Source organism: Trematomus bernacchii, unplaced genomic scaffold (assembly GCF_902827165.1).
Source record: "Trematomus bernacchii unplaced genomic scaffold, fTreBer1.1, whole genome shotgun sequence".
NCBI lineage: Eukaryota > Metazoa > Chordata > Actinopteri > Perciformes > Nototheniidae > Trematomus > Trematomus bernacchii.
In genome coordinates, this window is record NW_022987839.1 from 1,029,864 (window position 1) to 1,042,013 (window position 12,150).

Genomic DNA, 12,150 nt, shown 5'->3' on the forward strand with positions numbered 1-12,150 from the left:
ATTCCAGAAAGCCATTTCAAATACCTTGGCCAAAGATCAGACAAATGTGAAAGGAATGAAGCTACAATTATTGACATTTATTACACCTGCGCTTACCTGCTATGACATGTCTTAGGGATTTTCCTTTGGAAAAGAAAACAACAAGTCATGGCCTTAAAGCAAGAGGTATTACATTGTGTCAGCGTTAGCTCCTGGTTTACGAACCAATAGGGAACAAATTATGATACAATACATCTGTTTTGTATGACTAAATGTCAGCATAGAATAATTAATCTTGACAGACTTGATTTATAATTTCCATGTCCAATCAAAGTATGATTCCATACCTTTAAATGTAAGATTGACTCGCTCATTGACGACTGTTTCCTTGGTGGTTAAGCTGTGTAGGAGGAGCTAAAACAAGCACATCTCCTTCCTGTGCAATTGAATAAAAAAGAACAGAAATGAAGGCAATAATTGAGACAGTTTCAAATGAGATCAAGGCAGCTGTGGTTATAAGACAAATGCAATGCTGTAATGCACAAACTCAATTCAATTGACTTCCATTTTTTTTTAGTCCATGTGACATTCTGCATGGCTAGGTGCAGTGGTGTTAGTAAAAAACACTGTAGAAAGTGTAATGTTCCTGTAAGAGTTCACAAAGTTCTCTCATAAAATCCTAATGTAAACCTTTCAGCTTGACTCAAAATTGCCATGTGGTGGAGCTAAAAACAAGTTTGTTGACATCCACCATGGAAAAGTTTACTTTTTCTTTTGTACAATGTTTTGGGGGATGAACTTAACAAACACATTTCCTGAAGGCCATCTTCTAAATATCCCCAAAACACACTGTACTAAGAATAAGGTAATTTCACTGATGGGATAAAGTTGGCGTTATTTGATATTCTCTTATTCTCAATGATTACCAAACCAATCACTGTCCCTCATCACTTTCTGAAGCCCCTGTCTGTGGCAATTAGTTCCAAATCAAAGACTTTTAATAAATTGGGTCACAATTATAGTTTGAGTAATTTCCCACAACAGCTCGTCCAGTTGTTTTTAGCACATTTCTCATATAGCAGTAAATAGTGCACTTGTTGGGGATTATTTTCAGCTGCGGATTAATACACATTTGAAATGAGTAGCTGTCACAGACGTGTCCCTGATGATTTCTCCCGCCTGCCGGAGGGATCAAACTGTCTGGTCACAGCTCTGTTGTTTAAGCTTATGTCATCACTGCTGTTCAGCACGGGCGGCTGAGCTGCTGTATAATAGATGATTTCCAGGAGATAAGCTCACTGAGTGAAGCAGCAATCATCAAGAAACCTTCACATATTATAATGTCAAAGGTGTTATTGTTTTTTCCTGCCATATGGTTTATTTAGTGTAATCGGACCTTTCCCCACATGAATCCCCATTGTATAATAGTTTATTACATTATAAACAGCATCCCGCATAATAAGAATTGTATTATTTTATTTATGTATTTATTCATTTTAAATACAATCTGAGTACAGAATATTTGTTTCACTCAAAGGTTGATAGTTTGGTATAAATGATGAACATCCATACCTCTGAAATTATGTTTATTCAGCAGTCAATATAGAATGTTAGATAAAACATTTTTTGGCACAGTTGCTTAATGATCATAAGCTGTCCCGTTTCTGTGTGGTAATCTAAATAAATATGCAAAACCATAATTTACTTCCCAAATAAATACAATATAAACTACAATATAAGATGCACCGCATCCGCGCCCCACTCTGCAGCTCCTCAGGAAAAACAAAACAAAAACATAATTTATCGTACTTCAGGCAAACAGTTGCAATGGGTTCAAAACAAAATAAAGATTGTCGAAGGTGAAAAAGATGCTTCATAAGTAATTACAATAGCTTATTTTACCCTAAAGTTCTACCAGGCGTTACAACAAGGAGGCATTTAATTGGGCCAATAGAAGGCTGTACTGTGGGCTTCATAGGAAGTTACAGGGTTTATTGGATGGGCGCAAACACATTTCCAGATCCTGATTCTACGTCATAGTTTTCTGTCAGCCAGAAGAAAAACCTGCCACTTCTGATCACTAAAACCATTGTTCTTGTTTCACACCTGTGCCTCAGTTCAGCTGAAAGTGTAAACGTTCATAAATTACACCCAGAGACGATATTAAAAAGGTTATATCACCTGGAACTGGAGACATGAGATGTTAACAAATCTAAGTTTGAGAAAACATCTTGCGTGTTGAATTTACTTGGTGTGTTTTGGCAATTCTTTGAGGAAAATAATTCCAGAGAATTATGGGTAATTACAATAATGGGCTATTTGGGAAAAGTATAAAAAAGGACTCAAACATGAGTGTGATGAGATTTTCAATGGAGAGCAGATGGGATCTATTTTCACTAAAGTGAGTGTGTTTTAAAACAGGCGCTCATTGATAATCTACACAACATCAACAAACACAATCATTAAATGTGGGGGCAAACCTGGAGCTATGGAAAATGATTTTCTTCACTCGTCAAATTCCTTATCAATAATGCTTGTTCTTTTCCTTGTATAATAACACTGCAATCAGTAAGATGATTGCTTGCAAGCAGGGAAACAGGGCACAAAGTCATGATCGCTGATAACAAGTCAACACTCCTTTAGGTAGATATGCTTCCTGTAGACAGCTGATCACTAAACAACACTTGAGGTCAATGGTCCAAACTTTTATTTATGGATTTGAAGTTAATTCTTGAGCTTTTTTTTTGCCTTAAAGGTGGTTTAGTGTCTGCATTTGGACTTACTAAACTGAATGCCCATTAATATGGAGTGTAGGAGCCGCAGCAATCTAGTCCTCCATGACCCACAGCTCATCTATCGCATGTGCTAGCCAACTAGTAAAATGTAAGATCACAAACATACAACATTGCTACATCGCTGTTGTACCACAGTTTACAGTGTTACTAGACAGATAGAAAATATAATAAAAACGTTTTTTGGTATGAACAGTCATTTTCTGTCTCTTTACATGGAATCCACAAAATCACAGCACTTGCTGTCCACGTGATTTGGATCCAATTTGTTTTGACAGACGTCAAAAGTCTCCCTGTTAGAAAAAGGCCGCCATGGAACAGCCATGAACCTGTTCCCTTCCTTTCCTCTTTTCCTTGAGATTTGATTCCATAGTTTGTCTTTAAACAGCATTCATGTTCAACTCTCCCAACAGTGTCTGAGAGCAGCATGAAGAGGTCCATTTCTCGGGGTCATACACACCCACAGTTCTTTGCCGACATATTTCGTACTGTGTGATGGAGGTGCTTGTTGTCCTGGAAGGAAAACTGTTTTTCATAAGCGATGGGCCGGCAGCAGGGCCCGTTGCTGACCTTGTCCTTGCGGCCCTTCTTTTTGAAGCCTGTCCGCACCATGTGATCCATGGTAAGGTCGTAGTTCTGCCGGTGTTCCAGGCATTTCCCGCTGCAGTAGCGCAGCAGCAACGTCTCGTCGCTGTCATAGCCGAGACCCAGTTCACTTACGGTCAGCTCCAGCTCCCTCAAAGAGCAGGGCTTGGGCCTCCGCGCTCTTTTAGTCCTTCGGGCCTGGTTCTCTCCCAGGAGCCGGCTCTTCCTCCTCTTCCTGTCCAGCAAGGCGCCGACCACATGCCGAAGTTCGCCCTCCGTGAAGCTCTGGAACATCGCAGAAACTATCAGAGAGGAGGTAAATCATACGTTACTACACATGTGGTAGCAGGATTATCTGATTTCTGTGTAACAATAATCAGATATGGTTCACAAAGATATCAATAACATACAGTAGTTGGCAGGATAAACTCATGTGCAAACAGAATAAAACACGTTTGTATGACGTCATGACAGCTACCAATGAGTCTTATCGTTATCTGCATCTCTTGAAGCTGCTTCAAGTTGAGGAATGCCACTAAATGAGTCTGTGGGAAAGTTAAGTGTCATCCTTCCATATGAACTATGAGGTGCTAAAACACGATCTGTAAACACCAAAGTAAGATGTGAGATGTCTCCTGTCTGAACCCAAACTGCCCTTTAACACGACACCTTATCTCAGACAGACAGGGAAGGAAGACAATAACAGTTTATCTTACACTCTGAGAGGACCGAGTTCATCTCGTCTGCGGAGCGGGGTCTCCGTTGAGGCCCACCCATCTGCCGGGACTTCACTGCCGATTCTGCTGATGAGGAGGAGGAGGAGGAGGAGGAGGGTGATTGCGGTGAGGTCTTGAAAGTTGATTGTGAGAATGAGGACAGTCTTGATGAGGATGGAGACGTGTACGGGTATTTCGATTTAGGTCTGAACTGTCCGATAGTGGCCATGTTTCTAACGAAGACGATGGACAGGGCTGCGCCACAGAGCACAAAGGCAAAAGTAACACCTTTCCATAACTTCATCTTAGAACGTCAAGGAGCATTGAAACTCTGTTGAGAGAGGGAAAAAAAGGACAAATGTCAAACATGTTCACACAGTCACTCCTTTAATCTCCTTCACTTGTCACATTAAAAGCAAAGAGAACAATGAAAAAATGGTTATCTTCTGTGCCATCACATTTCTTTGACCTCCCCGATAAATCCATTTCTCTCAGCAGAGCTTTAATCTTACTGTCAGTTTACTTTTTCTGATTCTGCTGTCAGCTTGTTTTCACTCTAAGTGGGTTCATGATCCAGAGCTTGACATCTCCTGCTGACACATGAGAATGCAGTGTGTGTTTAATCGCGGCTGCCTGAAGAGGGAATAACATAAGTGCAATCTTTTTATTTGAACTGAAGGCAGGCTGGATTAGTTTCGCAACCCCTTGCCCTTTGAAACCGCTAAGAAGTGTATGTATTATTTCAAAATACCTGATGTGAATGAGAATAAAAGCTTCCTCTCTTCATTTCTGAAGAAAACACTTTTTGTTTTGCAGAGGTAAATGTTCCCGAACCATCCTCTTAAAGGAGGGGAATCCATTCCTCCCCTCACAGGAACCACACCTATTTACAATGCTATGTATGATGAGGTCTCAACATGTGTGTTTGCACATCCCTTTATCTTATACCGCCGCTCCCTATCAGTATCGCAGCAGCCGCAGAAACTCACTTAGCAGGAGTTATCCCTTATGTTTCCTCTCTTCTTAATGTCATGCCGCAGGTATTTGAGAAGTTTTACAACCTCACTTCTTTGTATCTTTCATATCATCTCACCAGTGAGCAATACATTTCCCCAGAGCCGGAAACGGCATAACAGCAAATCCAGACCGGCCTCACAAAGTGTTTTGCCAGATTGGATTCTGTAATGTACATATACAGGCTCCTGCAGTGTTTACAATGGGAAACAATGGCATATATCGTTGTCTAGTTTAGCAGAAACAAAAATGTGGGTTTTTCCTAGATCACATTAATGTTTACAAAAAATAAAGGAACATTTTGTCTTTATGCAGTGAAGTAAGTGAAACAATGAAGGACTATATGCAAATTGCAATAGTTCTCCACAGCGTCTGACCGTGTTAGACACCACAGAATGAAAATATAAAGAGTCTGAGTTGCAGTGGTATAAACAGAGTATAAACAGGTATAACCAGTCCTATCAGTCATAGCTTGACTCATCACTCATAATTCCATATGCGCTTGACGTGGTAATCAGCCTCTGCACAATGAAGAGGTGGGATGGTAATCATTGGAAAGTCAAACATTTCAGCTAGCAGCCTCATATGACACACAGTCTGCTCGGTGCCCGACTGCATGGTGTTCCTCTCTCACTGTGGGATTTAATCACCAGACAGACACACACACACACACACACACACACACACACACACACACCCACACACACACACACACACACACACACACACACACACACACACACACACACACACACACACACACACACACACACACACACACACAGACACAGACATGACAGATAGAAGCCTGGAAAGTCTCAGACATTTTGCTTCTGTTGGTTCAACACCAGAAACCCTGCTGCTCCATTGATATGATACATTTACAATTCTAAATTAGTTTGCTATGATAACGTGCAAAGGATGAGGTCATTGTTTTCTTGTGCTATTAATAGGTCAGTTTTCAACAGTTACTCATCCTTGAAGTTATCAGTTTCACACGGCCGGAGAGTATTAATGTCTGTGGCGTGTTAGCTTTGTGGCTCATCTTAATAAAAGAATTAGCTGGTAAAGAACAGAAGAGATGTCTCATTCGCTGACACAGGAGGAAGCCTGATCATCAAACACCTATATCATGTCCCTGAAGACACTTTGATTGTCATAATTACTGCACTCAGAAACCCATTAGTCCCATCTGCAGTCAATTGGCGCCAATAAAAGTGCCAAGGAGCATTTTGTAGCGGATTCACGGGTGATTAATCAGTACAGATATCTAATAGCTATCACTGGCCCCCCACTGTCATGGAAATACATATACAGCTATTGATAGCGAGAAAGGGGCACCAGTGTTTTCTTTGGAGAGCAACGGAAAGACATGAATGAGGAGCCCACTTCCTGAGGACAAATGCTGCTAAATTCCAGAAAACAGAGAAGAGCAACAGTGCAGAGGATATAGTGGAACCCCAGAGGACCGTCCAGCAGAAGGAAAAGCCATCCTCCAGCCGAGACATAAAAGTGCAGATGAGTCGCAAAGACAACTAGAACATCGCACGCACGCACGCACGCACGCACGCACGCACGCACGCACGCACGTCTGATGCTCACAAAGCATCCGTATAGATATGCCCATGCATGCTGCTCCTGTGTTCAAAGATAAGGCCAGTTCAATGTGTGAGGCCCAAAACAAACGCACATATCATCTATTCACAGGGAGAACAAGAAACATTTGCATGCATGATAGTTCTTTTCAGGAGTTTGTTTTTCTAGCGAGCGTAGGATTGAATAAGGGATGTATGCAATGTGCACCTGATGTTTGCTGTCAAACATGAGTCACCTGAAGTGCTACCAGCAGAGTGAAAACAGTGTCAGATGATCATTAAGGCAACCGTGAAAGTGAAATGCCTCGCCAATAATTCCTCTGTCTGTCTGTCAAAGCCATTCCTGAGACATTATGTATTCTCCGACGCATGCATTTGTCATTTGGAGTCCCATCCTCAACCTTCAACTGAGCTCTTGTTGTGACTCAAAGATCTCATTATTTCAAATGACACAATAAAATTGATGTTTTCCAGGAATAATTGGGTCAGTGGCGATGGCGCTGCTAAGCTGGCGGTAATGTAATTACAGCAGCATGGCACTTGTTTCCTCCCCTCTCTCCCATGATAGAGACACTCAACAGAATGCCACAGCCGATGGAGGATGAACTAGAAAATGGAGATAAGGGGCGTCTGTGGTTAACACTTATGAATGAGGCGGGCAGACAGGGGGTGCCTTCTTTTCAGATAGCTTGGATCTAGAGCAGTGTGACAGCCAGAGAAGATCACAGAAGAGAAATGAATGAAGAGCGTCTTTGTGCCAAGAGAAAAGCGGATACCAACTTTTATGTCTGACCACCAGAATTTGCTCCTATACATTCCCTAAATACAGCCTGTTCTGTCTCACTCACTCACTCTCCCTCGCTGTGACCACAGTCTATGGCTGTGACTCACACATACCATAAACACACACAGGCAGCACTTGCGTGGTTTCACTTTTCCCAAATCATATGACACAGGCTTGTGTAGGAAACGAGACAAAGTCTAACCTTCCATTGTCGTCCAGACACCCACTTCACTTCCAGGGCGCACTCACACTCCCAGCAGCACCATCACATAACACTAGATAATCCAGTTTACATAACACTGCCGCTTCTTCATATCTACAAATGTCCACAGGTCTAACCCTGGTGTGTTTGGCAACTCTCAACCCGAGGCCTCTGCCTACAGAACATTGTTACCACGCTGTGTGTCAGCTCAGTTCCACCCATGTGACCGGCTGTCTCTGCGCTACTTTGAACACACCCCAAAAATACCTGTACTAAAAAGATAACAAATAGCAGGAAGGCACCTACTGTGTTGTTCCAAGGAAACAACGTGCTTTAGAGAGTCCTAGAGAGGCCTTGTCTTGTATTGTCCCTCTTAAGTGAGCATCAGGAGGCCTGGGGACAGCTAGAGAGTGCTTGTGGAGGTAATAGGGACATATTCCAAAGATCAGGGCGGGATTAGCACTAATGCCTGCCGGCTTTATCTGCAGTCACGTGGGTTAACACCTGGCTGCAGTGTTGGTGGCGGAGCAATGGCCTTACTGTAAGTGTGTGTGTGTGTGTGTCTGTTTTAATCCACCAGACACCTCGATCTCAGGGGTTATGCCAGCATGCACTGCCTACTGAAAAAGCACCAGCAGGCACTGCTTCTTCTTCTACTTCCAAAACCTGCATTCAATCAGAATAATAAAGAGGAAAAGTAAGGAGTTTGGTTAGTTGGATCCGTCGTCTTGGCACCACAGAGGGCCACAAGGCTGTCAAATAAAGTGGATGTTCTGAGCCAGGATTGGCTGTGCTAAATCCAGCCTCGGTTCTAATGCAACTGAAAAAGGCTTAGGTTTGACTGCGCTGTAATTTTGCTGGGCAACTGCTATGGTTGGCTTGCGTTCTGTCACTCAGTAACCAAAAGGATAATTAAAACAAGGCTGTCCCCTGTTAGTGCGAAAGCTGCCGTTCATTATCGAGGACAAAAAAAGGGGAAACCATGTGTGCGTGATTCAAGACAAAAATGTGATAATTTTAAACACGCATTCTGTAAAATACTAAACAGGTTTCCTGCATCCTTTTGGTCTACTGGTGGAGGTGAGCTGTTTCAAATATTGTATGGTTAACATCACAAAGATTCATATGGATTAATCCGGTAATCTAACAGCCTAGCACGAAATCTCACAACTCAAAGCTGTGAGAGCGGCGTTAATGAGGTGCGGGAGAAGGAACACTTATAGGTGCACATTTGACCTCAGTCCCGATTTGTCTACCCTATTCCTGGAAGAGATGAGTCAAGGTATAGACCTGCATTTAAATAGCTTTCCAACAGACAAAGAGGTGACATGAGGCTGGGCAGGAAAACCTCACCTTGCCTCATCATTTTGCAGTGAGCTGGTAGTAAGATTGATGATTGTTCTGGGCTACTTTCTAAAGAAGAGTCCATAAGCTGCTATTCTGGCTGCTAATCTGTCTATGCCAGATCCCTTTTAACACACTAACATTGCCTCTAAACCCATGTTAAACATGTTGATGTTGCAGTTACAAAAGGCTGACTGCACTTTGGCACACACTGAATGCTACTTTAAAATATGACCAACGCGAGCAAGCACAAGCAAGTACAAACATCTGAAATATGATGAAATTTTACGGGTTTATAAGCTTGTGCTCTCTTCACAGAGCTATCATACTAATTATTTGGATGCACAATATACATTTTGGCAAGGATCTGAAAGAAATGCAGAGGAGTGGTGCAGGAGTTCAGCTTTCTCTTCAGTTCCTTCCAGTTATGACCAGCTCTGGCAGGTTATGACAGTCCAAAGGCTCAATTAACTTCAGGCTTAACCTCTATCCGGCCTCTTGGGGCTCCGCTGGATACAGTATAATCTCTAAGTATGATATGGGCTTAGTGAGAAGGGGATCATCACTTCAGTAAAATGCCCAAAGTGAGTATGATCAAGTTAGCCTCTCTCAGAGTACAAGTTCAGCAATTTGATCCTGCTCCGCTTAATTATTTAAACAGTTAAAAGGCGCAGCTATGCCAAAAATGCCAATCTCCAAAATGATGATGCAGAAAATAATAATTATCTGAAATCACTAATTCATAAGCTTTCAAAGTAGGGCTCCTTTTTTTTCGGGAAGGGAAAGTCAGAGAGTCTTAAAGAAGCAATTATGCGTGATAATGAGGTGAACCACCACGCTGATGAGTAACAGAAAAATAAAATATTTCTCCCTGACAAAAACAAACTTGTCTGTGTGGTAAGAGGTTGTTCAAATTCTGCAGAAAGTGAGGAGAATTATTTATTTTACTTGTAACTTTTCCAACATGCCCCTTTGTAATCAATGGTTAATGCTCTGCAAACATTTCGTGACAGGCAGCTCTGCTCTATTGACAAGCGTTTCCAGCGAAGGCCCGCTTGTTGATACAGATAATCCAACATGTGTTTTCTGCCACTCAAGCGTCTGGTGAGGCATCTCTGTCAGCGGCTTCTAACGCCTTCCCCATAATCTGCCGGCTTAAACCAACAAAAGAAGATGTGGTGTCCTTACCGTTCGGCCGGCTAATCCAGACTTAGCTGCGTGGCGTCGTCTTCAGCTGACCTCCACAGGCAAGTGTTGGCTGGGTAAATCCATCATCATCACAGGCGAGGAGCTGCACTCCTGCTCGTTCCCCAGAAAATCATCACAGCTCCCTGTGCCTGCTAGTAGGGAGGTGTCCGCGCTTGATTCAGGTCCAGATTGTATTATTCTTTTATCATATCTGCATTTCATTCGAAATCTTTAAGATCAAGATCGACATTCCTCTGAATGTAATCATGCGCCTCATGGCACTCAGGATGATTCATTCACAAAAAAGGAGAGTTGGGTCTTCAGAGGAGTCCCCGACTTGCCATCTGGTTCACTTCAGAGAACTTCTGTTACCATGTTTCTTCACGAAGATCATCTGATCCTTCTTTTTGCACAACCCTGAACCTGAAAAAAGACAGAGCAACACAGTGTCATGTCATGAAGAGATTTTACAGATGCCTTAACTTCTTTCCCATCTGTTGTGAAACTCCTACCACTTCAACAACCCTGATCATTTGATCTCCAAACAACAGCAATCGGAAAGATAATGCACATGTCCTTACCCCTATGCCTGCAGCAGGTCTTCTCTTCAGCTCCAGGGAGGGAAAGTCTGCGGGTGGAGAAGATGGGTTAGGTTGAGGAGGGAGAGCGTGGTTACCGTAAGTGGAGCAGAGAGCTTCTCTGATGCCTCTGCCTCCTGCCTCCCCCCCTCAACTGTTGCTCCTCCTCCTCCATAGTTGTGCTTGTGGGCCGAGTCGGATTACTCCTGACATGATAATCTCCCTGGCTCTAGCTCCAGGAGCACTAAAGGATGCTTTGGCCTGAGCAAGGGCTTACATTTACCTTCTGCCGCAAAAGAGTCTGCCATCTTAAGTGGGAGATTGGTAATAGCCTCAATTGAGATCAGAAGGGTCTGCAGAAGCAAGTGTTTTCCAATCTTTTAGGGGGAATTAAGAAAGTGCACAATTGGTTTAAATGCTGCTAAGACAACACTAACGCCAGTTAAATGGAATTATCACAGTGGAGGTATTTCATGATAATTCAATCTACGGTTGGCTTGAGATAAAACCCAGGGTGTTGTTGTTGAAAATCTCAGGTTCACGTCGCCTCCAATACGAAACGGTTTTTTAGCCTTTGAGCCCTGAGCGGCAAATGAGGAGCAGATGGTTGTGCTTTTGAAGGTATCAGGCACTCCAGACTGCAATCTAAATAAACTCCCCATCCAGGGGGGAAATGCGTCAGGTGTGTGTAAACAAAAGCCAGCCATTTTTGAGACAAGTGAAGCCCTTCATGAGGTAGGGACTAGGGAGGCGACCAGGGAGATACATAGAGTCTTACATATGCTGTTTGGTAGAATAAAGCAGTCAATAAATGTACAGGTACAATGTTGATCTAACCAGAATGGATGGTTTCACAATTGGGTCCACAGCCAAAGATATTGAAATACAGCAGCTATTTCTGCTAGAGTCCCAACAGGAAACGTATTATTTGCTCACAAACATCTCATTCTCATGCTATGAGTCATTCTGATATCCTCGGGCCAAATTATACACAAATCACGCTATGCAAAGATCCACTGAAGAGGAAGAGATGTGGCCAAGAGCTAAGTTTCTCAGAGTTTAAACCCCTCAGTGTGGACTGAGAAACAAAGTGATTTATCTGAGCTTTGTCTCATGCCAACATGTGAGTATTGATGGATCATTTCTACGGTTGTTATCTCAAGTGTACATTTCATTTAAAGTTTGAGGCGAAGCCAACCAAAACTTTCCACTTAGCCCTTTCAGCGCCCAACAAATCAAAATAATAGTTGTGCTCTTCTTCTTCACCGCAAAAGTATTTTAGTCAGCAGGTGCAAAATCATGACGACCCTCTCCCCGAGAAACATGAGAATGACGTTGAACTTGTTTGACATTCATCTTGATTATTGGCGGTA

General features: G+C 42.6%; 1 protein-coding gene across 2 annotated transcripts; it reads right to left on the reverse strand.

Moving 5' to 3' along the window:
- Window positions 1-1,550: 1,550 nt before the first annotated feature.
- Window positions 1,551-10,897, reverse strand: LOC117500286 (neurturin). 2 transcript variants are annotated; one of them, XM_034153098.1, is made up of 4 exons: window positions 10,781-10,897; window positions 10,200-10,622; window positions 4,073-4,403; window positions 1,551-3,658 (listed from the first exon to the last, which is right to left on the reverse strand). In XM_034153098.1, the coding sequence occupies exons 3-4, from the start codon at window positions 4,374-4,376 to the stop codon at window positions 3,222-3,224; spliced, it is 741 nt and encodes a 246-aa protein (XP_034008989.1). In that variant the 5' UTR covers window positions 4,377-4,403; window positions 10,200-10,622; window positions 10,781-10,897; the 3' UTR covers window positions 1,551-3,221. The 2 variants fall into 2 exon arrangements, with proteins under 2 accessions (XP_034008989.1, XP_034008990.1); XM_034153099.1 differs by lacking the exons at window positions 10,200-10,622; window positions 10,781-10,897 and adding an exon at window positions 7,668-7,784.
- Between the last annotated feature and the right edge of the window lie 1,253 nt (window positions 10,898-12,150).

Excerpts from the sequence above, each read along its gene's own strand:
- LOC117500286 (XM_034153098.1), bottom strand. The coding sequence starts at position 4,376 with ATGAAGTTATGGAAAGGTGTTACTTTTGCCTTTGTGCTCTGTGGCGCA. Across the intron at positions 3,659-4,072 it reads GAACTCGGTCCTCTCAGAGT|TTTCTGCGATGTTCCAGAGC; the intron begins GTAAGATAAACT and ends CCTCTCTGATAG.